A 25194-nucleotide genomic window follows, 5' to 3' on the forward strand; every position below is an offset into this window, starting at 1 on the left:
AATAGCTTGAAGGATGCTGAGGATCGTTTTGTTTCAAGTTGGTTGCCGATTTTACTAATATTTCTAATGTTGTTGACAAAGAAGAGCACATTACTCCATAATCAAATTCAAGTGTTATTCATATAATAACTAATGAGTGTGTTTAGTGTTTAGAGTCTGCTATTAACCAAAAACTTAAAAAGCCTAGGGGGAAGAAAGGCAAGAAATATAATTGGAGTAGAAAAAAGAGTGATTTTAAAGATTGCTAGTGGTTCCATTTGTTCTCTTCAAATCAATTAAGAGGACGATAAGAGATGAAGATAAGTCTTAAGATTTGAAAAGTTAGTAAACTGTTAAGCTTATCTTTAGAATTGGAGATAATGAATTGGTTATCAATAAACTAATGGATCTAGAAATTAGAGAGGATTGGAATGGTCATTAAAGAAATCAGATGTCCTTTATTGTTGGGTATCTGAATTGCTAGCCCTCTATTGTTCCATGCTCAGTTTTGTTCCTACTTGGTCATGCCATGCTTTACTTTCATTAAGTTGTTCTCTTGTTTTTCCAAGGTTGATGACTTCAAAGTTTTTGCTCATCCTCACTTGGATGGTCCCCAAGGCTTCCTGTGGATTCTTCCATTGTTGGATATGCTTGGTATCTGGCGTGCATGGACTAGACTGCTTGTTATTGGCTATCGTCGTGCTGCTCCTTTTATAAGTTTGGCAATTTCTAAAAGCCTCCATGCACCACTCTTTAACAGAAATATATATATGCTTCTAAGATTAAAAGATGGATATAAAGCTGTAACTGATACAAACTTGCAAAAAATAAAAAAAAAATAGAAAGGAAAAAACCCGAAACAATAGTTCCTAAAGAAAATGGAAAGTTGTATAGCTAGTTCACTTTTCTTTCTCTTTTACCAGATGCATCGCTGCTAGGTGGATCAGGGCGAACGTGGTATCTTGACATAAGTATTCCGAGAAGTTGCCCTGGTTTTTGCATAACTGATTATCCTGACGAGGAGGAATGTGAGGGCCATGAGGGTGAACATGATTATACCAAAGCAGCTAGGACTTACATAAGGCCACAAGATATGGTCAAAAGGACAATCGCTCTCGTAAAGAGTCTTGCGCAAGTAAATATTAATCTGCCAAAACAATACAGCACCCAACAAATAGAATAAGCAACGTCCGGCAGCAGCAGGAGATATACTAGGGAACCAAGCTGGAGTTGCAATTTTTTTCTTCTCTCCATCACCACCCAAAACCAGCTTGAGAATTTCAGGCAAGAACAAACTAATGGCCATGTCAGCCACTAGGAAAGAGAATCCAATGCCACTGACATGAAGAAGACCAAGGCAGAAGCCCATGTTGACTAGGCGTCGCACTTTATCGCCTTCAGGCTGATCAGATGTTTTAAAGTTTAGTGGGATAAAGTCCAACCAGACTATCGCACATACCAACGGAATAACATAAATTGAAACGATGACAATTCCATACGACCAAGATGGTAGCTCCAGGTCCAACTTCGAAGCTTCTTTTTGCTTGGAGGAATTTCTGCTCATTTTGCCCTTGGGGAGAAAACAAAAATAGCAAAAGGAATAAATTCATTTATTTAAGGAATTAAGGAATTTTGAAGCATATATTATTAATTATTCACTATTGAATTTACTTAATTAATTTCTTTATTTACTTCTTCAATCTTCTGACCAGATTTACAGCTTCTTTTGTTTGGGTTAAAGATCAAAGTAATTGACTAATTTATGTAGAAATAATTAATAGATATCTACCATTCCTTACTTGACTCAATCATGGGCAAATCTAAAAAGACAATCCCTTTAGACAAATTTACTCTACCTATGGCAATTGAAAAATACATACATATATTTATATATATACCTGAAGAACAAAGAAGATTAAATATATACCTGGGCAAGGCTAGAAGAAGGAAGCAACGGTTCTTTGAGAGTCATAGCTGACCACCGAAAGGCGGGTGAAACAATCTCCAATTTCTTTTGGTTGGTGCTAATCACACAGGCTAGAAGCAGCCCCTTTTTATAATGTGTTAGGGGTCATGATGTCGAGTCTCAACTAGGTTTCGGATGAATGTTTTTTGATTGGTTGGAGAAGACATCTTGTTAGACAAGTCTTCCAAGTGAAAAGGAGTTCTTTTGTGGGTAATTAAATTAGTGAGTCTGAATATAAAGAGGTCCCAATATATATAAGAATTGGTTGGATTTACGAGTAGTCGAACCAGAGTACATTTCTATGTAGGTGTTTGTGTTGGGTTTAGGTTTGGTGAATGAATAAGTATTTTTCTTTTTTAAAAAAAGTGTATAAAATGGTTATTTCTTTTTATAATAGATGTAAGTAAATCGATATGTCAAATAAATTAGTTTATTTCTTGTGTGTGTCATTGATTTAACTCTGTTTGTTTAGATGATTAAATATAATTTTGTCGGTGTCTTTTGGCAGAGCCCATGCCCTCGACTAAGTAAAAGTCTTTGATTCAGTACGAGATTTTTCATATTAAAAGTTAATTGAGTAAGTACTTTTTTAAAAAATAAAAATAATATATTTATGTTAAAATAACGCATAAAAATAAAATTCGTATAATATTATTTATTGTTCAATTGGAACACTTAATAAGTTAGGTCGAAGAAAAAGCTTGTAGTTAAGTGCAAGACTATGCATAGTCATTGGCCAAAAGAAGCTATGCTCATTCCCTGTCGTCACGTTTTTTGTGAGATTGCAGTACTGTCATGTTAACTGTTAAGACCTTGGGACTGCGATCGGCTTATTCTGTTGATGAATTCTGGTTTCAGCTACCATTCCAATTAGATCAACTTGAGGATGATCAAATCCCAGATGACTACAAACATGGAGTTAATGACACTTCTTTGCAGGCCCCATTTCTTTGTTGCCAACTTGCAATGCTTTGATTGATCTCCACCAGCCCCATTCCCTGAGACTCAATGCAATATATAAGCAGAAACTGTTCCAGCAGTCGTCTTATCTCCGGTCTGGCGGCCAACCAGTCCGGGAATCGGTCAAGTACGAGTGTATCATGGACATCTTGGACTTCACGGAGTCCATGTTGAGTGATGAACACAACGTGAATAGGAGCAAGTTCCTGATTGCTGTGACATTCGGAGCGTTAAGATATGGTGATGAGATACATTAAGAGGATAATGCAGATGGAGACACAACGGAAGTTAACCAGATTAGGTTTGTCCCGGCTGGTAAGTCAGCCATTGAAGCCTTGGAGAGGGTTTCTGGCTTGGGCAGCAATGAATGTGTAATTTGACTAGGAGTTAATTTTGCGAAGGAAAAGGAAGCTAAGCGAATGCCCTGTGGCCGTATATCATGGAGATCGCTATGTCATGGTTGATGAATCATGAATGTTATGTTCTTAATTCAGTAAACCCACAGGACTTTTGAGTTAAGATTATAAGCATGAGCATATTTTATGTTTTGTTTTGTTGGTGTAAATGGAGATTAGTTAGAATTCAAATGAATTGATAAAATTGATTTTAAAACTAGATTTTGTAAATTTTAATTTTAAAATTTATGAATTTTGATATAATCAACATGTTCTTTTTTTTTACTTAGTAAAGGTATATACGTGAAACACAATCTACTAATTAATCTATGTCATTTAAATACTCTAATTTAAATACTATAACTTCTTGTCTTATAATACCTCAGGAGCTAATGAAACTATTTTAGTGAAATTTAACTGTCTCAATTCTCGGGCGATCGCACCAAAAATTCGAGTTCCTTTTGGATTTCCTTCTTGATCAATGACAACTGCAGCGTTGTCATCATATCGTATTATCATATCGTTGTCGCGTTTGAGTTCTTTACAAGTACGTACAATTACAGCTCTGATCACTTAAGAATTAAGATTTAATTATATAAATTAAATTATATAATATATAAATAATTATATATAATATATAAATAATTATATATAATATATATTATATTTAATATGATAATATGATTAAAATTTAATCAAATAGAATTAAATAATTAAAAAAATGAAATAATTATTGTGTTGTATCAATATTAGATTGAATCTACTATTATATTAAATATGTCATTATAAATTATAAATTCTAGTTTTTATAAATTCTAGTCTATAATTCATAAGAATAGATTGGAAATATAATATATCGAATAAATGAATTTCTATTTTATACACGAACAATATTCAAATAGAATTCAAAGAAAATAGATGCGATAAGACAGAAAAAAGTTTAATTTGGATTGCTTGCTGTTCCTAGTTAGAAAGATTTCTTACTGACAAGCCACAGCAATTGCACCTATCAAAGCAACTAAAAGAATTATTGAAATGAATTCAAATGGAAGAAAAAAATCTGTTGCTAAATGAATTCCAATTTGTTGACTATTACTTATCAAATCTTGTTCTATAATTTGGTTTGATCTTATAGTCCAAATAATCCCGTACCATGATGTATCTAATATAGTAGTAATTAGCGAAACAAGAATACTTGTACAAACCAACGAAGTAACGCCATTCCCAATGGTCCACAGATTAAAATCTTTATAATATTCTGAACCATTCATGAACATGATAGCAAATAGGATTAAAACATTTATGGCTCCCACATAAATAAGGAGCTGGGCAGCGGCTACAAAATGAGAATTTGAGAGAATATAGAATAAGGATATACAAACAAGAACCAATCCCAATGAAAAGGCAGAATAAATTGGATTGGTAAGTAATACCACTCCTAGGCCCCCTAATAGAAGACCCGATCCTAGAAAAACTAAAAGAAAATCGTGTATTGGTCAAGACAAATCCATTATATGTAAAATAAGAGATAAATAAATCGAAAGCTTTTCATGATCTTATTGACCCGACCAGGAATTTTTTTTTTATGATACGTTCCTAATTGAATAAAATCCTAATCTATTAGGTGTGAATTGATCTAAGTACAATTATTGGAAGTTTCGTTTTTGATTCTTTTTAACCAACTAATAAATTAGTTTGTGAATTGATCTAAGTAAAATATTAGGTGAAGTATTTTTAATGAAATATATATTGGAAGTTGTGCATGTAAAAGGAAATTACGTGAATAGTCTGATACAAAGTTATTTAGCTTAGAACATTATTTTTACAAAAAGTAAATTATAAAAAATTTAAATTCTTTTGATAAATAATAAAAACTTAAAGTGTGTATATTATTTTTCTGAAATTGCTATTCAGAACACAACATTTCTTTTATTTTTTATTTTTTTTGCTTTTGTTTTGCCCGTCATTGTGCGGTAAAATAGTTGCCGGGAAGTTCTCGCAAGTGTCTCTTTCATTAAAAATACAATTTTTTAATTAAAGTACTTATATGTCTTAAACATATTTTTATATGTGACAAAACATAACTTTTGAATAAAAATATTATTTTTATAATTATTTTATATAAAAAAATTATTTGAGATATAATCTTTAAGTAACAACATGAAAACATAGCTTTTCATATTAAAACATGTGTAAAGATACTTTTCAATTGTTTCATAATTTTAAAATTTAAAATATTTTTTTAAATATTACTTTATTTATGTAACTTTTTAATTGATGTGTCTTTTTAATAGTTACAACTTTTTATATGAAAAAACATACAATTTTTCATTCGAAAAGATATAATCTTTTATTTTAAAAATATATCAATATATTTAAAGCTTTTTTAGTCTGATTTTTTTAAACTTAAAAGTTATTATAAAGTTTTTATAAAAAAAATAGCTTTTAAAATTAAGTTAAAATTGTTTGATAAATTTCTTTTTATAAGTTTTTTTTTATAAGTTATAATTTTGGTTAAAATTATCGTAGATGGTATTTTGTTGAGAGAATAATATTATAATTATTTTTAACAGATGATGATATTTTTGAAAAAAAAAAAAGTCTCTTGTATTTTTAAAAGAAAAGAAGATAAAGCTTTTTACAGAAATTTTTCCTGAAGTTTTTTTTTAAAAAATTTTATTATTTAAAATAAATTTTTTTGTTAAAATTTTTTTCAAAATTTATGTTTGATTTGATTTTTACTTTTAAAAGATAAATAAACTGAAAAAAAAAATCAAATCAAACAAGCACTTAATGTAAATTTGTGATAATCTCTTATTTCCTGATTTAGAACAGTTTAATTTTTTTCCTCTTTGAAATATAGCAGGTAGAACAAATTTTGCTTTTTCCTTTTCCCCGTTAAGAAGAGCATAACTTTGCTTGTCTGTGTCCTTTTCAAGAGCAGGGGCCCATTTACTCATTAGTTTCTCAACAACATGTACACAAAAAATAAAATCAAAACACATCAGAATAAGAGCCTGCTTAATCTTATTTTTTAAATTTAAAAATTATTATTAAGTTCTTATAAAAAATAATAACTTTTAAAATTAAATTAAAACTGTTTGGTAAACTATTTAACAAAATAAATTATATAAACCCTAATTTCGGTTAAAATTACCATAAAGAGTATTTATATCATCTTTAATCACCTAATAAATTATATGTAATGTTTCAAGTTTATATATAATTTTAGATGTTAAAATTGAAGAAATCAATAAAAAAAGAACAACTCTCAAACTTGTATAGTAACAATAGTATTAGATTTTTGTTGATCTAACAAGTAATCGAACCATGATACTTCAATTCTCTAAAAAGAAGAGAAAAGAAGAAACAATGTATTTAACATTAAAATCTTTTTTGGTGAATTTTTTTTAAATAGTATTTGAATATAATTTTGAATTTTAAATTTTTTTCTTTTAATCTTTATAAGAACAAAAAAATTCTAGATTTTGATATTTTGTTATTGAGTCTTTTATTTTTTTATTAGTTTTTGTAAAGAGAGGTAGAGAAAAGGGAAATCGTGATTTACGTCCGAGAATGATAATTTGTAGAGGGAAGGAGAGGAGAGAGAGATTAATTGAGAAAGGAGTATTTTTTAAAAAATTAATTTATTTTTAAAAGAAAAGAAGAGAAAACTCCTCTCGTGAGCTTTCTTTTAATTTTGTTTTTTAAAAAATAGTTACTTTTTTTAAAAAACTTTTCAAAAAATCATATTTGACTTGATTTTTATTTTTAAAAGATAGATAAGCTGAAAAAAATCAAACCAAATAGTTACTAAATAAATTCTTTCTTTGTTGGGCTCCAAATTTTAATGCTGACCCAAATTTGGCCTGTTTATGTTTTTTTCAGCTAAGAATAGCACAGAATTTTGCTTGTGTTCCTTTCAGGACCCAACACACACACAAAACTACAAAAGGAGTTGATTACATAAGATAGTTATATGACCATGGGGACACAAGCTCATTATTTTTCTCAACTATATTACACAAAAAAAGCACCAAAGAATTACAAATATTTCAATGGTGCCCAAAACTATTTCCATCAAACAAATTTACAATACCTAAACACATAATTATTCTATTTATATGCAAGAAAAGCTTGGAATCAGGCACCGCACTGAGGCTTGGCTGACCCCAGTGGTTCCACCCTAGTCCCACGGCCTGGCATTTCATTGAGCCAATGACAATCCTCAAAAGCACAATAGGGCCTCTTTGGCCCCTCCACATCCACTGGATTAATGTAAGATGGAGCCCACGTCGGGGTCCCATCTTCATAAGAATTGTGAGTCAGCCTCTTCAAATCAGAGCCGTCCAATTTTATCGTGAATATCTCACCGTAAGGTTGATAGTGATGTGGGTTTGAGATTGGCTCAGCTGATATCCCCGCAAAATCCGAAGTAAATACCACATACGTTCCATCCGGACTAAATGACGGGTGGTTGGCCCGCCCGGCTGACCCGCTCTTAACCAACCTCCTTAAACCTGTGCCATTCGGGTGGATCAGATACAACTCGAAACTCCCTGAACCCGGGTTGTCTCGATCCGAAGCAAAAGCGATCCAATCACCGTCCGGTGACCAATTACACATCGTATCCGTCCACGGGCCCTCCGTTAATCTCCGGAGCCCGCCCGCCTCCCCTTCAATCGCATCCATTATATATAAGTTCTTGTGACCCGTGCGACCCGACCTGAACACAATCCATTTTCCGTCGGGTGACGGCGAGGGGAATGCGTTATTTTTACCACCAATGGTCAACCTCTTAAAATTTGATTGGTCAACATCATCAACGTTGATGGCTACAATATCAACCTCGGTTATCTCACTTGCAAACTCCGGTCCAGCGCTGGTGTATACAATTCCTTTACGAATCGGGTCCCAAGCGGTTGCAAAAGCATTCAAGGGGAAAGCCTGGCGAAGGTTCGAACCATCCCGGTTCACGACATAAACACCCGGGAAATCCACGTAGGCTATACGGTCACCCGCCGGTGAGAAAGAAGGGAATGAACCGTCGACTCTGAAAAGAGAGAGATTTGGTACTGGGCTTCGAACGTTTTCAAGCAATAATTGGGGACTTTTTCCTCCATTACTGTCACCCCTACACTTATGGTACCCAACTCGGGCTGAGTCAGGTGATATAAACGGATTTAAGTGGTGAGTTGTAGGAGAAACATGCCGAGTTAGCTCAATAAACTCGTTTTTAACAAGGTCAAACAGCTCTATATGGCGAAAACTCGAATTGGGTCTTCTCGTAGCTACTGCTATGAACTTATGATTACCTGGGGAAGTAGCTGGCGTGAACGCGTGCATACCCGGTGGTGTGACTCGTTCAATCGTCACTGACTCAGTAGAAACCAGTTTACCTTTAGGCAAAATCGCTCTATAAACACTTATCCACTGGTCTTCACTTGTCCTGTGGAAATACAGAGTCGAGTCATCAACCCAACATGGCCACCCACCGTGTTCAACAACCTTTACTCTCTGAGACCCATCCCCAGTCAAGAAAACATAAATATCAGTACTCAGTTCTTCCACTTCCCCATCCCACCCTTTGCTTCCATACGAAGCCACAGCTGTCCAAACCCCAGAAGGAGACACGGCGGGACTAAAATCGGCGATTCCATAAGGAGTGAGTCGCCGAGTAACACCAGTTCCCAACTGAGTCGAGTATACAGCAGCCCAACTCGTTCTCGGCTCACCGGGGTCCTCATGAGTGGACACGTAAATCAAATTCTCCCCACTCAAACTCGGCCTATCTTTCATCGAAATCCGATTCTTGCTTTCTTCTAAACCCAACAAAGGAGCTTGAACTCGGACAGGAATTTCAAGGGCCGATCTTGATCTGGTGCTTCGCGGCGCACCGTGATAAAGTGCGTCGTAGTAAATATTTGACATCCCTTTTCGTTCCGTAACGTAGATGAGCTGGAGCGGCGACGGAGCTTGTGGACCCGGAGGATGAAGGAGGCTTCGATTGTGGAGGAGCGAGAGGATGGAGGACGATGAGGCCGACGGAAAGTGGCCGTTGAAATTAACGGATTCACCGTCGGTAATCTGAAGTTCGTTAGAAGGGTTTGGTGGATCCAAAGTTGGGAGAGTGAAGATGTCCCAAGCATAATCTGATCTGCCAAGTGTAGTAAAAACTATGCTGCCGCTTCTGCTTCGAGGTTCATGCTCCGCCGCCGTACACAGCAAGGTGAAGAAGAAAAGGAGAAAGAAACTGAAAAGTGCTTTGGCTTTCATGGTGTTGCTTCGATGGAGCTGGTCTCTGAGTGGCACTAGATGAGACTTGGATGGGCTTTAGGGAGATGAGTTTTTATGTTGTAAGGGATGACGTGGTGTGAAGATTGGTGGACCCGCTTCTTTTATTATCGTGACACGTGGGAGTAGAATGAAGCACTAGATTCGTGATTATTTTATTAGTGGGATCCTACTTGAGGACTTTTGCCAATGGCACTGGCTGTAGTCAATTTTTATCCACACAAAAGTATTTGCCCATTTGGATGATATTGATAGGACAGGATTGACTTTTTAAATCTTTGGGTATTTATTTATTTATTTACTAAAAAACAAAATCTTTGGGCATTCTTTTTCAATCCAGCAGTTGGACTTTGAGAGCTGTATAATTTAAGAGAGTTGGGGCCCAATTTGTGAGGGTAGGAAAGAACAGCCTATTCCCCTAACAATTTCTTTGTTTAGCTCAATAGAGAAGAATGCATTCGTAACCAGGAGACACAGAAAAGACAAAGGTTGCTAGCGTTTTCTAAGCTGCATGAAGAGCAGAATCTTCGAGGAGTTGCTCATAGTATGAAAGTTCTTGAGCAAGCAGTAAAGCCTTTTGGTACATTTCTTTGTACATCCTTTAGCTAAAATTGTAGTGAAATTGCTTGAAAGGAGTTCATTATACTACCTGCATTTCTCTTCATATAGCTTTCTCTAAATGCTCTTTTTGACATGGTTCAAATCTTTAATACCAACATTGAAGGATTCCGTAAGTCATTCAATGGCAGAGTTTGATGCATCCTCTTCAGAATATTAAGCTAGGTTCAAACTTGCCCCTCTTCCTCTATGAAGGAAACACTTTCGGAAGGAGAGATGCCAGCAACGTTAAGATCAATCTCCATGATAGCAACCCTACCCATAATTCCATCTTCTTCAGAAAATTTAGGCTTAGGAAGGCCCACATATTCACAAACTTCAAACAGGGCAAGTTTTCTAGACCTTTCAAGATCCCAAGGAAAAAAAATTAAACAGAGAGAATTGACATGAATATAATCTTATACCAACTTATGGCTTCTCGAGAACAAAAAAGAACACGTTCAAAGTACTACACACTTATGCAACCATAATTAGATTAAAGCATGGTCACGGAGAACAAAAAGGAACACCTTCACAGTACTACACCCTTATACAGTCATATGGTTTCGACAGAATGGTAAGAGCATGGTCTAAAAGCATAATGAAAAATATCATTTCTAATGAACAACAACCAATTCGCCTCTCTTCAAACCTAGGCCAAATTTATCATTTGGCTTATATACCAAGAACACAACATCCTTTTTTGAAAAATTAGCATGCCATTGTAATACAAGTATCAAGCAATGTGAAATTTAGTGTCATAAATTCAATGATCATACTCTTGAACATTCTTACCAGCCATGTATGTGGCCAATAGTAAAATCGTGAATTCATTACTTCTTAAAAATAAAAAGAACATGTTCACAGTGATGAATATACCAGTTCAAACAATCATTCTTTAGACAAAAGGTGATTGAAAGCAAAGAAAAAACATAGGAAAAACAGCAAGGAAATCGCTTAACTAATCAATTCACCTAACTTTAAATCTGGTAAAAAGTTCTAATATTTTCAAGACATAAGCATGCCATTGGTATTCAAGGGTCACATATTCTTATCTTAAATACTTTCTCATAATGATCATGCTCTTGAAGATCCCTACCAATCATGTTATGCTTAAAAGTGGGATAATGCCAACACATACTAGTTCAACCACTATTTATTTTTTAGACAAAAAGGTGATCAAAAGCATGAGCAAGAATAGGTAAAACAGCAAGCATATTACTTTACTAACCAAATGAACCTTACTTTAAAGCTAGTTCAAATTTCTTATCTAGGTGCTGTACTCAAAGGACAAACTTTGTTTTAAGGATCCTAAGCAAATCACAGAAATTATGCAGGCCTAAACTACAAATCAATGGCACATCTATGACAAAAATGACCAATTGCGAAAATTCACACCCAAAGAATTCAGAACAGACGAACAAAATCACACTCAAAATATTCAAAACAAACACGAAAACATTTTAAAGGGCCAGCAAAATTTTCGAGTTAAATCTGTCCAAGGCAAGTGTAATGGTAAAAAAATGAAAATAAATAAATAAATAAAGCAAATTGCTGAAAATAATAAAAGCACCCATGTGGCATAACAAAGAATTGAAGTAAAATCTAAAAAGAAAAAAACATTGCATGAAACCACTAAAAAGCCTCCATGCAAGCCCTCCAAAAAGAACAATAAAGCAAATGAAAATGAAAACAAAATAAAGGAATTGAGTCGAAGATAGTCAAGAGGGAAGCAAGATTTCAAGAGAGAGAGAGCGAAGCGAAAATGGAATGCTAGATAATGGGGATTTGGTGCGGTGGTTTTCGGGGAAGAGAGGGAATTTCGTGAGGGAGAAAGAAAGAGTCAGCGAATAAATACCTAATAAATTTTATCAAAACGTAGTCGTTTTGCATCAGAAGTTGGGTTGGGAGAAAAGAATTGCCAGGCTGGCCAAAAAAAAAAAGCCCAGCCACGCGCTTGAAGGAGAGGATGCGACATGCGAGCATCCTCTTATTCTCTCTCTCTCTCCTCCTCACACCTGCCTCACTCCTTCTCTCTCTAAAGCAAACCCTACCTCCACTGCCGCCACACTCCTCCGCCGGCCGGTCCAGCCAAAACGCCAAAAGCTACCAGATTGAAAAATCGAACCATAAAATACCAGAAAAGCCAGGTGCAGCCTGGGTTTCAGCTTCTTTCTAATCGAGAGCAAGCAGAGATGTTTCCAGGAATGTTCATGCGCAAACCAGACAAGGCGGCGGCCTTGAAGCAGCTGAAGGTACACGTGGCTATGTTTGGGGTGTGGGTAGCTGTGGTTCGTGTCACTCCTTACATTCTTCATTACCTCTCTGATGACAAGGAAGAGCTCAAGCTCGAGTTCTAGATTCCTCCTCTCTTTCTTTTCAGGTAGTTTAAAGACTTAGATTTTATTTTCTTTTTATTATTACCACAATCATTTTTCTTGTAGTAGGATTAGTTCTGGGAACTGGGTTTATTTGCTATGCGGGTTTTTTCAGATGCGAATTATATTATCTGGGTTGAATACCATTTTTCGAAATTTTCGTGTGTGAAATCACTGAAATGTAGTTTATGTAGCAAAGCAACAACCAAACACAGCCTTAGAATTTGTATGCTCAAGACGTGTTGAGGGAGGTAATTTATCTAAGGAGTGGTGCCAATGGAATGAGAGGTTTTAAACATGGCTAATTTGATGTGTTTGAAAGTTTTTGTAAATAGTTCTATTCAAGAAGGCGAGAAAACTTTGGAATGGATTAGCAATTAAGACTTTCAATGGATTGTAAAAAAAGTAAAAAGAGTGATAGAGTAAAAGCATCCTCTTTGTCCCTAGGAAGTTATTTGGGAAAGATGTATAGTATTTGGAGGAGGATGCCTTGTCATTAGGGTTTGAGGTGGACTACCCTCCATGATGGGGCTCTTTTAATTTCCTGAATGTCATTTTTATTAAATGTTGGAAGCAGGTTCATTGGCTTGAGATGGTTTCTTTTATTAGCAACAATTTGGAGTACACCAATCTAATTTGATTTCCTTATGGTTACTATTAAATTTTGTTATAGTAGCACTGAAAGTCAGTCTTCATATCCATTTGCTTAATACTGTTCCTTAATGCCTTTCCCCTGGCAAATATAAGAGTAGAAATGTAGAATGACATATACATGACTGATTATTTTGCTAACTTGCATAGCTGTAAATGCATCCAGTTTGGTTGATCAGTGTTTTCATGGTTTTTTAGAACTTTCTTTTTTTCGTTTTGTTCCAAAAAGTTATCATCGTTAAAAGTACTCAATTGTTCTTCAGTTTCCATGTCAGAAAATTACGTAACGCACTATTTTTTCTTTATGATGCCTTGCCAGTATTAGTGACAACTATTATGGTTGTAATTCAAATAGATTCTGTTTTTTCATTTTTTGCTGTGATCTTTGCATTGGATAATGAGAACAAGTGCACCTTCCAGCGATAGCTTGTAAATTGCATTTAGTGGTTGAGAAAACAGATTGCTTCATATGGTAGCTATAGGAATCATGCAGTAGCCAGATACTGCCTTTATTCCTGTTGTGTTACTTGATTACGGTGATGCCACTAGCTAGTGGAAGGCTCTTTGGTTGTCTTCTATATGATGAATTATTGTTAGAAGTAGTCATTTCAGTTCTTAGCCAGCATTTCTCCCTCATTCACTTTACCGGCATTTTGTTTGGTTGTGTTTGTTGCTGATTTTTCCTTGTTTTGTGGTGCACTAGGTTACAAGGAGAGAATTCGATTGGGATGTAAAAGAGTTTCAAGTTCCTGATTCCTTTTCAGCCTGCTTAAGTGTGAGGCCATGGTGTTGTCACATTAGGTTATATTTGCATTTGCTTTGATCATGCTTGTTAGATTTTTTACTGAAATGGAGGATTGAGTTCTTCCATATTATGTCATGACGGTTATATCTAATTGAATATACCTTTGAATATCTTGCTAGTATCACCATGCCATAATTTCCTTCGGCAGGAATTGGGAAATTTTTCTTTCTCTTCTGCCATTCCCTCAAATTATTGAATAACCAATGATTTTGTTTTATTCCTTGGCTTTGATTGAGGGAAATTATTGCCAAATTTGAAACGAGGTTTGGACTGGGGATCACCATGACAAAATAGCCGCTACTCTAGTTTAGTGAAAGCTCTGTTCAGCCTTCTGCTGCAATGTCCTCATCGACATGCATCTAGGTATCTGTTGGTATTTGAGGAAGTGATAGCACTTGATGCAGTAATGGACCAAATTTGTAGAGGCCAAGCTCTCTAAGAAGCCTAGGACCCGAGCAACAGATAATTCCATAAACAAAATTTGGATGTTTCCGCTTGCCGTTGCTGCATTGAATAAGAGAGTAATGTATCAATTGACAAGTTTTGAGTAAAATGTTTGGGTGTTGTTTTAGTACCAATTAATCCAACACATTCCGTATCGGTCCTGTGTTCAGAATTTTTAATGAATTTTCTCCTTCAAATTGCATAAATCCGAATCGGCTGAAATATTTTCACTTGGAAGTATGAGAATCTCCTAAATTGGGCTTAGAGATATGCCATTTTAGGTTATTTTGTCTTTGGACAAAAATATTATTAAATTGTAATAAAAGGTATATTTATGTTTTGGTGAAAATATTATTTATTATAATAAAGGGCTCTCTTTTTTTTGATGAAAAATATTTTTAAATTATAATAAAGCATATTTTTGTATTTGGGTGAAAATATTATTAAATTATAATAAAGGGTAGATTTATTTTGATGAAAATATTATTAAATTATAATAAAAGGTAATTTTATCTTTTGATATAAATATTATTAAATTATAATAAAAGGTATTTTTATTTTTTTATAAAACAAATTTTAAATTTTAATAATTAATTTTTTTATTTTTTCATTAATTTTTTAATTATTGTAAAATTATTCTTACCCACTAAACATCCAAATAATATCATAACGAAAATTTCTTTTTGTAAACCAAAGTTACATAATAATTATTTTATTTTATTTTCACATAATAGCTATTTCATTCCTCTTATATTTAATTTTGTGAACCAAACTTGGTATTCATCCTTAATTCTCAATCATGACGGGACAAGATATTAATGGAAAAATTAGAGAAAAAATCATTTGATTATTGAACTCTACTTCATGTTTTTCTTATAATTTGTTGTTATTAACATAAATTATCGGAAAGTTGATGCACAATGATAATTTATTCAATTAAGCTCTTTACCTTTATCACGTTTAAATGAGTTCTTAAATTTTAATTCAAATCCAAACAAACTCTTCATTTTATCTAAAATTTAGCTATCATTAAACTAAATGTCAAATGACTTATTTTCTACGTGTCCTATGACCTAGTAAATTGATATAACTACAAATATTTGAATAATCAACCTCGTCAATTGTCATATAATCTCATTATATATTATGTGATTATATGAATTCTATAAGTCATATATCATTTGGATAGAAAAAAATTGACTGACATTACGTCAATAGACGATTAAATTTTCATTAATACTAAAAATTATTTGAATTTAAATTTAAAAATTCATTCAAATATAATAAAATATGAGAAGTTAATTGAATAAATCATCATAGTATATGGTGTCTTTCAGGGAATAAGCCAATTCTATTAGAATAATTAAATTTTACATTCTCAGAACATGGTAAATTCAATCAATCTTGGGGAAAAATTAGAAGTAAATTTCTTTGCACGATGTATCTTAGGGGAGAGAGTGTCTGAGTGAGCTGGCCTTGACTGATTGGCACCAAGTGAGATTGAAAGTCGTTGGACGTTACTACATTATATTAACAAAAAGTAAACCTTGGACAGCCTCAATCCACTTTCTGCCTCAGCAACATTGAACCTTACTCTCCAAGGAAACCAGGTCAAACATCCTTCGTAGACCCCATTTCCACTCTCTTTCTCTTTCCTAGTTTTGCAACTAAACTTTCAAGTGCCTGTGAAGAGCTTCAATCAGGTTTCTTTTTTTCTATCTTTGCAATTCTGGGTCGATGAGTTACTTGAGACCCTGTGCTTTGTACAAGACTCTTATTACTTTCCCTTCGCTGAGATGGATGCCTTGCCAGAGCTGGGGTTTCCTTAGATGGCCAGGTTTAGATGGGTTCTTGAGGTTCATGGTGGTAGCTCTTTTGTGGACCACGTTTTCTGAGATTCGTTTCATTCCTTCTTCTTCTATGTACCCTACTCTTCGTGTTGGTGATCGAATCATCGTTGAGAAGGTAAAAATCTTTAGTCTTATTTTTTTCTCTTGATGGTTAGTTTGTTAATAGTTGATATGTTTGCTGCTGAATTCTGTATAAATATTTGCAGCTTCAGATGTATATAGGTGGCTGTCTTACCCATTGGGCTTAACATTCCCAGTAAACTTCATTTCTGTCTTGCTTCAGATTGAATTCTGTGGATGATCACAACTTTTGCTTAGTTATATAAGAATTTTCGTTTTACACTTTTCGGAAACAACTTTCCTTCTTTTCCAAGTACATTGAATGGCTCTTTGAGCTGGAATGTGATCTGATTTAATTCCTTCACAGGTCAATGGCTTTCTTATTGGAGATTTTGAGTAGTTTGTCCAAAGATAGATGTGCTTTCCGTACACTTCTCAGGAAAAGGACAATCCTTAACTCATCTTTCCATATTAATTAGTTTAGCCTTGTTGTTCTTTGTATCATAGGAAAGCACACTAACCAATTGAATAAATGACATGTGAAATTCATCTTCATAGGTTCACAGCCTAATGTAAATTAGTGCCTCAACAAAATAATAAGACCCCTAATATTTCCTAATTTGTGAAACCAGCTTGGTTGTATAGTCCCTTCTTTCAGATTTGTAACCTGGTAAAGGATACATTTGTGAGTTTAAATTTCCTTCTATTCCAGCTAAAGATACTGTGTGACAAGCATCACAACATAAATTTGCAAATTTCAGTTTCAAAGGTTTCTAAGATTGCAAATTACAGTTTCTAAGGTTTCTCTTATATCAAGTTTCTAGTTTGCTAATTCTTTGCTTCATCAAGCTGCTCATTATAGCAAAATTGGAGAATAATTACTGCTTTTTCTGATTTAATTTTATTGAACTTAATAACTGATTTAGATCTTTGTGCATGTTTTCTTGAAAGTGTTTGTGAAACTAAGTGAATATATTCAGAACTTGAGTGCAAACCTGCACTCGTCTAATGCAAGAAACAAGAAGAAAACAAGTAGTTAAGCAAAAGCCTAGTTTAATTTGATCAAATCATGACATAAAGAAAGAACTTCTCTGTTTTAGTTTGTTGAAAATTGTAGAAGTACCTGTATTTTTCAAGTGACAGAGTTCGCAAGCAATACATTGGGGTTGATGTAGTATTATGTTCTGTTAAGACATTGCAACAATGGAGAATCAGGGTACTGCTGAAACAGCTTCCATTGAATTGAAGGATTGACATCTAATGCACGTTCTTCTCCGCAACCCTCCTTCTGCTCACTCTGGGTATTTTTCCCCTAAGGGTTGTGTCAAGGCTGCGATTCTCCTGTCATGCATTATTGCATGGTTGAGTTTCTGCTTTTGTTGGCCATAAATGAGAAAAAAGTTTTGTTATAAAGTCCAAAAGTAGATATTTAGCATTTTATGTGATCTTCTAACTAACCATTTATAACTAGCTTTGCTCTAACTTTTGTCAGCATTTTCTCCTATTCATTAGAATATTTTAAAGTATACAGAACAAGTAGCAATTCTTCTTGTGTTAAACTGTTAAGGAGTCTATAAATAATTAATCTGTCTGCTATTGTTACAATAGTGTCTAAAATTCTTGTTTGTTTGGAGATATCTTGAGTATTATTTCTAATAATCAGGGCTCTTCTCTCTTACATAGTCATCACCTCAAATTTGATATCATTCACAGAGACATGCCATATTTCTCTCTCACACAGGCACGCTACTTTATTTAGAGGCTGGCTGGGAATTTCTTTCTGATCTTTGTTCTTGATTGTGTTGCTAAGAGGTCTTGCCCCTACTCTAAATTTTACTCTTCAATATTCAATACTATTGATAGGACGGTCATTGTCAGAAGACTTCACAAGCTGCTTGTATAGATTTTTAAAGATGGGAGATCCTTGGAACCAGTAAATTCACTCAATACCATTTCTGTTTTAATAAAATTTTGAGAATCATTAGGATGATGAGCAAGATTCCTGAAATTCTATGCCAGAAATTTTAATTTAGTAGAACTATTATCAGGGGGAAAAGGGTAGATTCTTAATTGACTTTAGAGGGGAATGAAATGACATGAAATTGTCTTTCTTAATTCGCAAACAAACCCTTTTATTTTTCTTGATATATGTTTTGTCAGCTTAATGCAAATAGAGCTCTACTATAATACTCTTTGTGTTTGTATTATGGAATTTTTGCTGAGTATGCATCATGATTGTGACTGACTTAAAGAGTAATGATGCTGATTTTCTTATAGGCACCATTGTGGTGTTTACTCTCATTTAGCTGTTGCTTTGCAACTTGTCCAGGCCTCATACTTCTTCAGGAGCCCTGCCATAAATGATATTGTAACATTCCTCGCTCCAGAACAGGTTTGTCAGTTGGATGTATTATGGCCTAACTGTTTGCAATTTGCACCCAATAGAAAATTATTCTGAAGTATACTTGTCTTCTTGGTGTGCTACAGGAGCCTGGATATGGGAAGGATGCTGTTTTCATTAAGAGAATTGTTGCAAAAGCTGGAGACTTGGTTCAGGTATTACTGATTCTGTTGCCACTTTTCTCATTAAGATTTATTGGGTGTAAAACATGGTTACTGCAAATTCAAAGTTCTGTGGAGGCTGCATTCAGACTGACTACTTTTAGGTCTGCATCTTTTTCCAATACTGACTGTCATTGAGACTGATTTTGTTGTAGATTAGTTAATTTTGAATGCAAGGGCGCAATTAAAATTCAATCACATTTCTTTCATGCCTTCAGAGAAAGTTCTTCAAGCTCCGTAATTCATTATCTATATAAATCAGCACCTAATATCTTAATTCAAACTGCTAAAAAAATGCTGAAGGCTCTTCTTCTCCGTCTTCTAATATGTGTTCCTCTAACACTATGCAGGTTCATCACGGCTCACTCTATGTCAATGGAGTTGCACAAAATGAAAATTTCATAGCTGAACGGCCATCATACACATCAGACTTAACAGTGCGTCCCCTTTTTTGTCTCTCCTTGTAATTTTAGAGTTTTCCAGCATTTGATGGGCCAAGAATAGTGTTTGCTTTAAACAACATTATGGGGTAGGAACTACCTTAGTATACTATTCAGCAATTACCTAGTAAATCTCCTTTGCTATTTTGACTTATCACTAGATTAGGTACAATAAATGTGAGCATGAGGAAGCCTGGTGGGCTCCTTAAAGTTGACGTCTGAGCCTTCATGTTTCAAATCAATTTGTATTTGGGTTTACCATAGGGTGGTACACTACTTACTTGGTCTTCCACTCTTTCTTATTTTTGTATTTACAGTTGTTGCTTCTTGCTGACTTTATTATATTTCTCGGAACTGCAGTATGTGCCTAAAGGTCATGTTTATGTGTTGGGGGACAACCGAAATAACAGCTATGACTCACATAATTGGTACATCGACTACATTCTCCTTTTGTTTTTCAATTTTCCTGTGCTGAGCTCTATTTTCTTTTGTTCTTAGTATGATTAATGGCATATGGATTTCACCCTTGAAAGCCTCCTTTAGAGGAATTTAATTCCTTTTAAAAAAGGAGAAAAATAACTTTGTAATGTCCAATTTATAGAATAATATTCCAAAAGAGTATCTTCTTGAATGTTGATATGGCTAAATACTTTGTTTCCTTTTCATTTACTCATAATTTGAAACGTGATTTTTGCTGTAAATGCAATTTGTTTTTCTTTTTTCCTTATGTCATCAATGTTGACTGATAACCAGGGGGCCACTGCCTGTGGAAAAGATTCTTGGAAGATATGTGATGTGCTGTTACAGACCGTCAAACCATTGACCTGGTGATTCGGGATGAACTTGAGATGCCAAGCTTTCTCAAGTCTTGGCAAATCTCATTAGAATGTAAATGAGCTGAAATGTAGATGCATGGAGTTGTACTGCTGTTTTGCTGCAATTGACTCACAATCTTGCACATTTGCATCCAAGATTTGGATGCTATCAATGTGGCCTGTTTATGTGCTTGTAAATTTAACATTGGACTGTAGTTTTTTGATTGTGGATGGTTAGAACAGACAAATCAAGTTGTGTTTATTTGTTACTTCCTTTTAGATAGATCAAAGCTTTGGACCCTACCTTTCAAGCCAGGTTAGGAGGATGGTTAAAAGAGGTTTCCAATTACTACTTTAAATCGATCCTACCCAAAATGGCAGGGTAAAAGGGTGATATTCCTATTTTGCTCTGCTAACTTTAGCTGACACAGAATGTCATGCCAGCTAAAACCTGATTTAAGAATCTTACAGACCTTTTGGGAGCTCTACTCTCAATATTTACTTTACAGACTAATAATTCTCAATGCACTCATCAAACATGCATACAGTCTACATACACATCCGTGGTGACATATTGAGTGTGAATGATCTTGATAAATGGTGGGTACGTTGAAGAGTATTGATAAACAAAAAGTTAGTAGAAGGATCTGCATTCCCCGCAACTTGTACAAGACAATGGGGTGCTGGATGCGGATAACAGTGGCTGGCATGCTGATTAACTGATTATATATTTACCAACTTGGACGGTATATATTTTACCCGATTGGGTACTTCCAATCTCTAGAAACTTTTAGTGCTTTCAGTGATGTCAGCTCTCAATCAATTAATAGCTACAGTTGTTTTGGATCGTAGTGAGGTAGGGAAATGGAAAATCCGACCTTATCTTCCATAATCAACCTTCATAACTTCTTGGTCAAATTTGGCATGCCAAATGCTGCAGGTACAAGGTTTATCATTCATCTTCTAACGAAGAAAAACAGAAAGAGAATTAGCAGGAGGTCTCGTCTTTTCCCAACAGAACATAAATATCTATTTGCAGGTAAAACCCAACTCAAATTGTAGTTCTTACAAAAGATTCAAGAAAAACAAAAATAGTGGACTGTAACGATAACGATTCAAATTATAGTATTACTGATTCAATAACTTTTCAAATCTAAATAATGTGATTTTTAAAATTTTAAAGTCAAATTATTTATAGTGATTGACTTAAACTTTTATATAAATCTTAATAATTATATTCTCATTTTATATAAAATAAGATATTATATGAATTCGATAAAAGAAATGATTAAATGATATATCTAAACTATAGTAATTTTGTTATCAACTTGTTTTTATATTTATTTCATGATCACTTTCTTCACGTGGATCACGTTGTGCAATCGTTGTAATCAGATTACAATCATAAGAAATTCTCTTTTTCCATAAAATCATCATTTGATTCTTGAAGAAGATTATTAAAAAGAAAGGGGTAAAGGGTGTGGTTTTTTACAAGCATGAATGCACATGCTCATCCTAAGGAAGCTTAAAACTTTAGAGATGTGTTAAGGATAATGAACTCTTGATTCTTTGAAGAGGATAGGAAATAGGATAAAAAGTGTTTATATTATTGTTTATCCTCGTACCAAGTGTGTCCACTTTCCTTTTTTTTAAGATTTATTAAACCAAAATTCTTTTCTTTTACAGGCCAAATGGAGATAAAAAGTGTGCGTCAGATATTTGGATTAGTTTTCCTTGCACTAATAATGTCAAGGATATCCACTTTTAATTTTTTAAATATACATTTCTTTCGCCCCTTTTTATTTGTTCATTTTTTTTTTCAAAATATCCCTAAATGAAGTGTTTTTTTTTTTCATTTTTTCTATATTACAAAATTATTTTTCATAATTTTTTAGTTTCTCATATTAAACAAATCGGACATTTATATTATAAAAAAATCAAATTTTAATATAAAATACAATAAAGGACAAAAAAAAGTATTATTTTAAAGTGATATTTTTCCTTCTAAAAATCAAACCAAAGAAAGATCAACATGTAACTTGATTGATACTAAGAAAAAGAATAATAATAAAAAAAAACACTTTGCATAATTTTTCAATGGGTAATCATGTGAATGGGAAAAAAAAAAGAATATTTTCTGAAATCCGGCAAATGAGGTTGGGCCATCAAAATGAAGCATCAATTCGACAACAAAGCACTAAACCCACAACACTACAAAAAAGGCCCATAACTTGTACTCTCATCCCATTTGTTGCCTTGCTGCCTGTTGCGTGTTGCAGCGTGATATGGATGGGGATCGAGGAATCACCCTCCACTGGATTCAACTCAAATAAAGCTCATTGCAAAAAAAATCTGATTTTTATCCTTCCCATTCCCTTTCACTTGTTCAATTTTCTTAACTTAACCATGAAAGTAGCTAGAAATCGATTTTTCTTATTGAATATTGCTGATTATTAAATTTTAAATTTTCATATTAATATGTTTAAATATAATTAGATTATAAAAAAGATTTAAAAATTGGTCAAAATATAGTCACCAGTCGTGTGGGTCATATGAATTTTTTGCGACAGCACTCAACGAGAGATGTGACTCTGAATTTTGTGTGGCCGTACATAGACTAATTGACCCATGACATGCGAAACACAAGGAATATGAGACATGACTCTAAAACGTCCATGTCAATTCTCAAGTGACTGAGCCAACGTGCACCCAACCCACTTTGTCTCTTCCACCCTCAGTCCTCACACTCTGAACCCAATTCCAACCCAAGCTAGGCCGATTCGCCGCACAGCCGGATCCTCCTCGTCAACCCATACAACTATACCGAAAAACAAGAGTCTCCCTCTCAGGGCAGTAGTCTTCTTGTTGTGAGAGTCAACGACACAGACAGGCATCTTTCCCAAATACAATTTTGCCTTCAATGAGAGTGGGTAGCCTTAGCCACGACTTTATGGTGGCCGTACCTGTAGAGCAAGTGCTTACGGAGAACAAAAAACTTTACGAAATTAAGAACCAACGGAGAAAAACAAAAAGAAGAGGGTAGACAGCCATTGTTGACCGGCGCACCAATAAACCATTGCCTTCTGTTGGGTCTTTTTGCATGGGACCTACATCCAACATGGTTGACAGTCTCTTCACCGTCCATGGAGGGCATTTTGCGATGGGCTGCTCTCATTGGTTGGCCCCCACAATGAAATTTGATTGTCTCATTTTCATTTTGTATAAAGTTAAAAAAAATCTAAATTGAATTTTGATTTTCATTAATTATAATTTTGTTTTCAAAATTACTTTTAACTTGAAATGTGAGAAAAAAATTGGATAAATTGGAGGTTGTCTTGAACTCTTTATTTATTATTAATCAATTTTAAGTTAAATTTTTATCTTAAAATTTTAATATAATATCTAAACATAATTCATATCATGCGAAAAATTCATGATCTTTATGCATGAGAAGAAATACACGTCTCTTAAATTAAGAGTATCTTTAACATATAAATATAATAAATATCCATTCACTTATCATAAATTAATTTTATATATGTTAAGACTTGTTTTAAAAATTTAACAATGATTATAATTATAAATATATTTAAAAAAATTCAATTTTTTTTTTCAAAAAAATTATTAATAATTCTCGAATTGAAATCCAAATAGGAGTTGTTGTCAAATTTAAGCATAACAGAGTCACGTAGAAGCGAAGGTGATATACAAACAAAACACATACAAAAGAAACTCCACGATTGAAACCAAAAGGTGTTAATTGCGTTGGCCGGTCATACACAAGAATGACTAAAGTTTGACATTGAAAAAAATAAGTGGATCTAATTGGAGTTGTTCAACTGTCATATAGAGTACACGGAAATGTACAAAAACCGATGCCATTCCCACGTGTTGTCGTCTTCCCCAACACTTTACAAACTTTGAATTATTTTCATAGTTAAATAAATTTCAATGTTGAATATCGATTCCCGTGTCGTCGCATATAAACATATTATGCTCACATTATTTGTTGTCGGTAAATTAAAAACAAAATCTCTATTTATTCAAAAAAAATAATCAAATACTTAATTTTATGCACTAAAATATACGCGGATGGAATTCTAAATCGGAATACTTAAAACTGAAATATTCTTGCTTTTTGGACCACTTGTGGTGGTATGAAAAAACTTAGCTTAAAGCTCTTCTCCAACTTGGGTGACTGTCATTTTTATACCTTCGATCTTTAGTTCCCCACCAAACAAAAATACCCAATAGCTGATTTCCTGACATTTTCTTCCATTCGCAACCAGATTTGGTATTAGCTTTTGGGGCCTTTTAAGTTGTTTAGAGTTTCTCACTGTTGGATTCCTACTTTGACATTTATGCTCTTCGTTTAATTAAGGTGTAGATTACGATTACATCGAGATTAATCAAAACCATTGTTAATTTATGGCGGCGTTTTTCTCCATTATTCCACTTTAATCTAAAGAGGTTTTCTAGGCTAATAAAAATAGAAAAATTTAAGGGCGTTTTTAGCTCTGAAAAATGTGTTATATTCTTGTTTCTGGTGGGTGGAGGGAGGGTGTGTTCTTCTATTTATAATATGTTTTTCGCTTCAGGTGTCGGTTGCATAAATTTACAAAAAGTATAATATTTTAAAATTTCTTTAACTGTGTTGAACTAAATAGAATTTTATAATTAACAGGTTCAATAATTATTATTAATTAAAATTAAATAATCACTTAAGCGCCCGATGTGATTAAAAATTTTATATAATAATAATCAATATTAGAAAGCTAAGGTCCCGATTGTCAACATGATGTATTAAGCCTCCGAAAAGCAGCAAAGTTTTAGAAAAAGGGGTTTTCAAAGTCTTCATTTGATACAACGAAATACTAATATCTTGTAAATGGGTCCCTTCTGAAGTAGGGTTGGTGCTCTCCATTATTCTTCTCCAATGCAAACGACTATACATGACAATTACTTCCTCAAATTATTGCACTCACAAGTCACAAACAA

At 33.9% G+C, this 25194-nt stretch overlaps 3 protein-coding genes and 1 long non-coding RNA gene across 5 annotated transcripts; 2 read left to right on the top strand and 2 right to left on the bottom strand.

Annotated features, from left to right (window-relative positions):
- Positions 1-731: 731 nt before the first annotated feature.
- LOC18592394 (uncharacterized) lies at positions 732-2034 on the bottom strand. The gene is made up of 2 exons (XR_016028012.1): positions 1907-2034; positions 732-1549 (listed from the first exon to the last, which is right to left on the bottom strand). It is a non-coding gene; the product is annotated as an uncharacterized LOC18592394 (long non-coding RNA).
- Positions 2035-7243: 5209 nt separating this feature from the next.
- Positions 7244-9629, bottom strand: LOC18592396 (uncharacterized). The gene has a single exon (XM_007019100.3). It carries the CDS (start codon positions 9574-9576, stop codon positions 7444-7446), a length of 2133 nt encoding a protein of 710 aa, XP_007019162.3. The 5' UTR covers positions 9577-9629; the 3' UTR covers positions 7244-7443.
- Positions 9630-12250: 2621 nt separating this feature from the next.
- On the top strand, positions 12251-14135 carry LOC18592397 (mitochondrial import receptor subunit TOM6 homolog). The gene is made up of 2 exons (XM_018126010.2): positions 12251-12574; positions 13924-14135. The coding sequence occupies exon 1, from the start codon at positions 12387-12389 to the stop codon at positions 12549-12551; it is 165 nt and encodes a 54-aa protein (XP_017981499.1). The 5' UTR covers positions 12251-12386; the 3' UTR covers positions 12552-12574; positions 13924-14135.
- A 1903-nt stretch (positions 14136-16038) lies between these two features.
- Positions 16039-20465, top strand: LOC18592398 (chloroplast processing peptidase-like). 2 transcript variants are annotated; one of them, XR_016027809.1, is made up of 6 exons: positions 16039-16434; positions 18709-18771; positions 18867-18935; positions 19292-19378; positions 19543-19649; positions 19742-19809. XR_016027809.1 is itself a non-coding variant. In XM_007019102.3 (6 exons), exons 1-6 carry the CDS (start codon positions 16207-16209, stop codon positions 20202-20204), a joined length of 585 nt encoding a protein of 194 aa, XP_007019164.1. In that variant the 5' UTR covers positions 16039-16206; the 3' UTR covers positions 20205-20465. The 2 variants fall into 2 exon arrangements, 1 of the variants encoding a protein (XP_007019164.1); XM_007019102.3 differs by lacking the exon at positions 19543-19649 and adding an exon at positions 20135-20465.
- The last annotated feature ends 4729 nt before the right edge of the window (positions 20466-25194 follow it).

This window comes from Theobroma cacao, chromosome 8 (assembly GCF_053813885.1).
Source record: "Theobroma cacao isolate CCN51 chromosome 8, ASM5381388v1, whole genome shotgun sequence".
Classification (NCBI taxonomy): domain Eukaryota; kingdom Viridiplantae; phylum Streptophyta; class Magnoliopsida; order Malvales; family Malvaceae; genus Theobroma; species Theobroma cacao.

Bases quoted from the DNA above. Each gene is read 5' to 3' on its own strand.
- LOC18592398 (XM_007019102.3), top strand. From the start codon at position 16,207: ATGAGTTACTTGAGACCCTGTGCTTTGTACAAGACTCTTATTACTTTC. The intron at 18,772-18,866 runs GTTTGTCAGTTG...GGTGTGCTACAG, and splicing joins CATTCCTCGCTCCAGAACAG to GAGCCTGGATATGGGAAGGA. The intron at 18,936-19,291 runs GTATTACTGATT...AACACTATGCAG, and splicing joins AAGCTGGAGACTTGGTTCAG to GTTCATCACGGCTCACTCTA.
- LOC18592397 (XM_018126010.2), top strand. From the start codon at position 12,387: ATGTTTCCAGGAATGTTCATGCGCAAACCAGACAAGGCGGCGGCCTTG.
- LOC18592396 (XM_007019100.3), bottom strand. From the start codon at position 9,576: ATGAAAGCCAAAGCACTTTTCAGTTTCTTTCTCCTTTTCTTCTTCACC.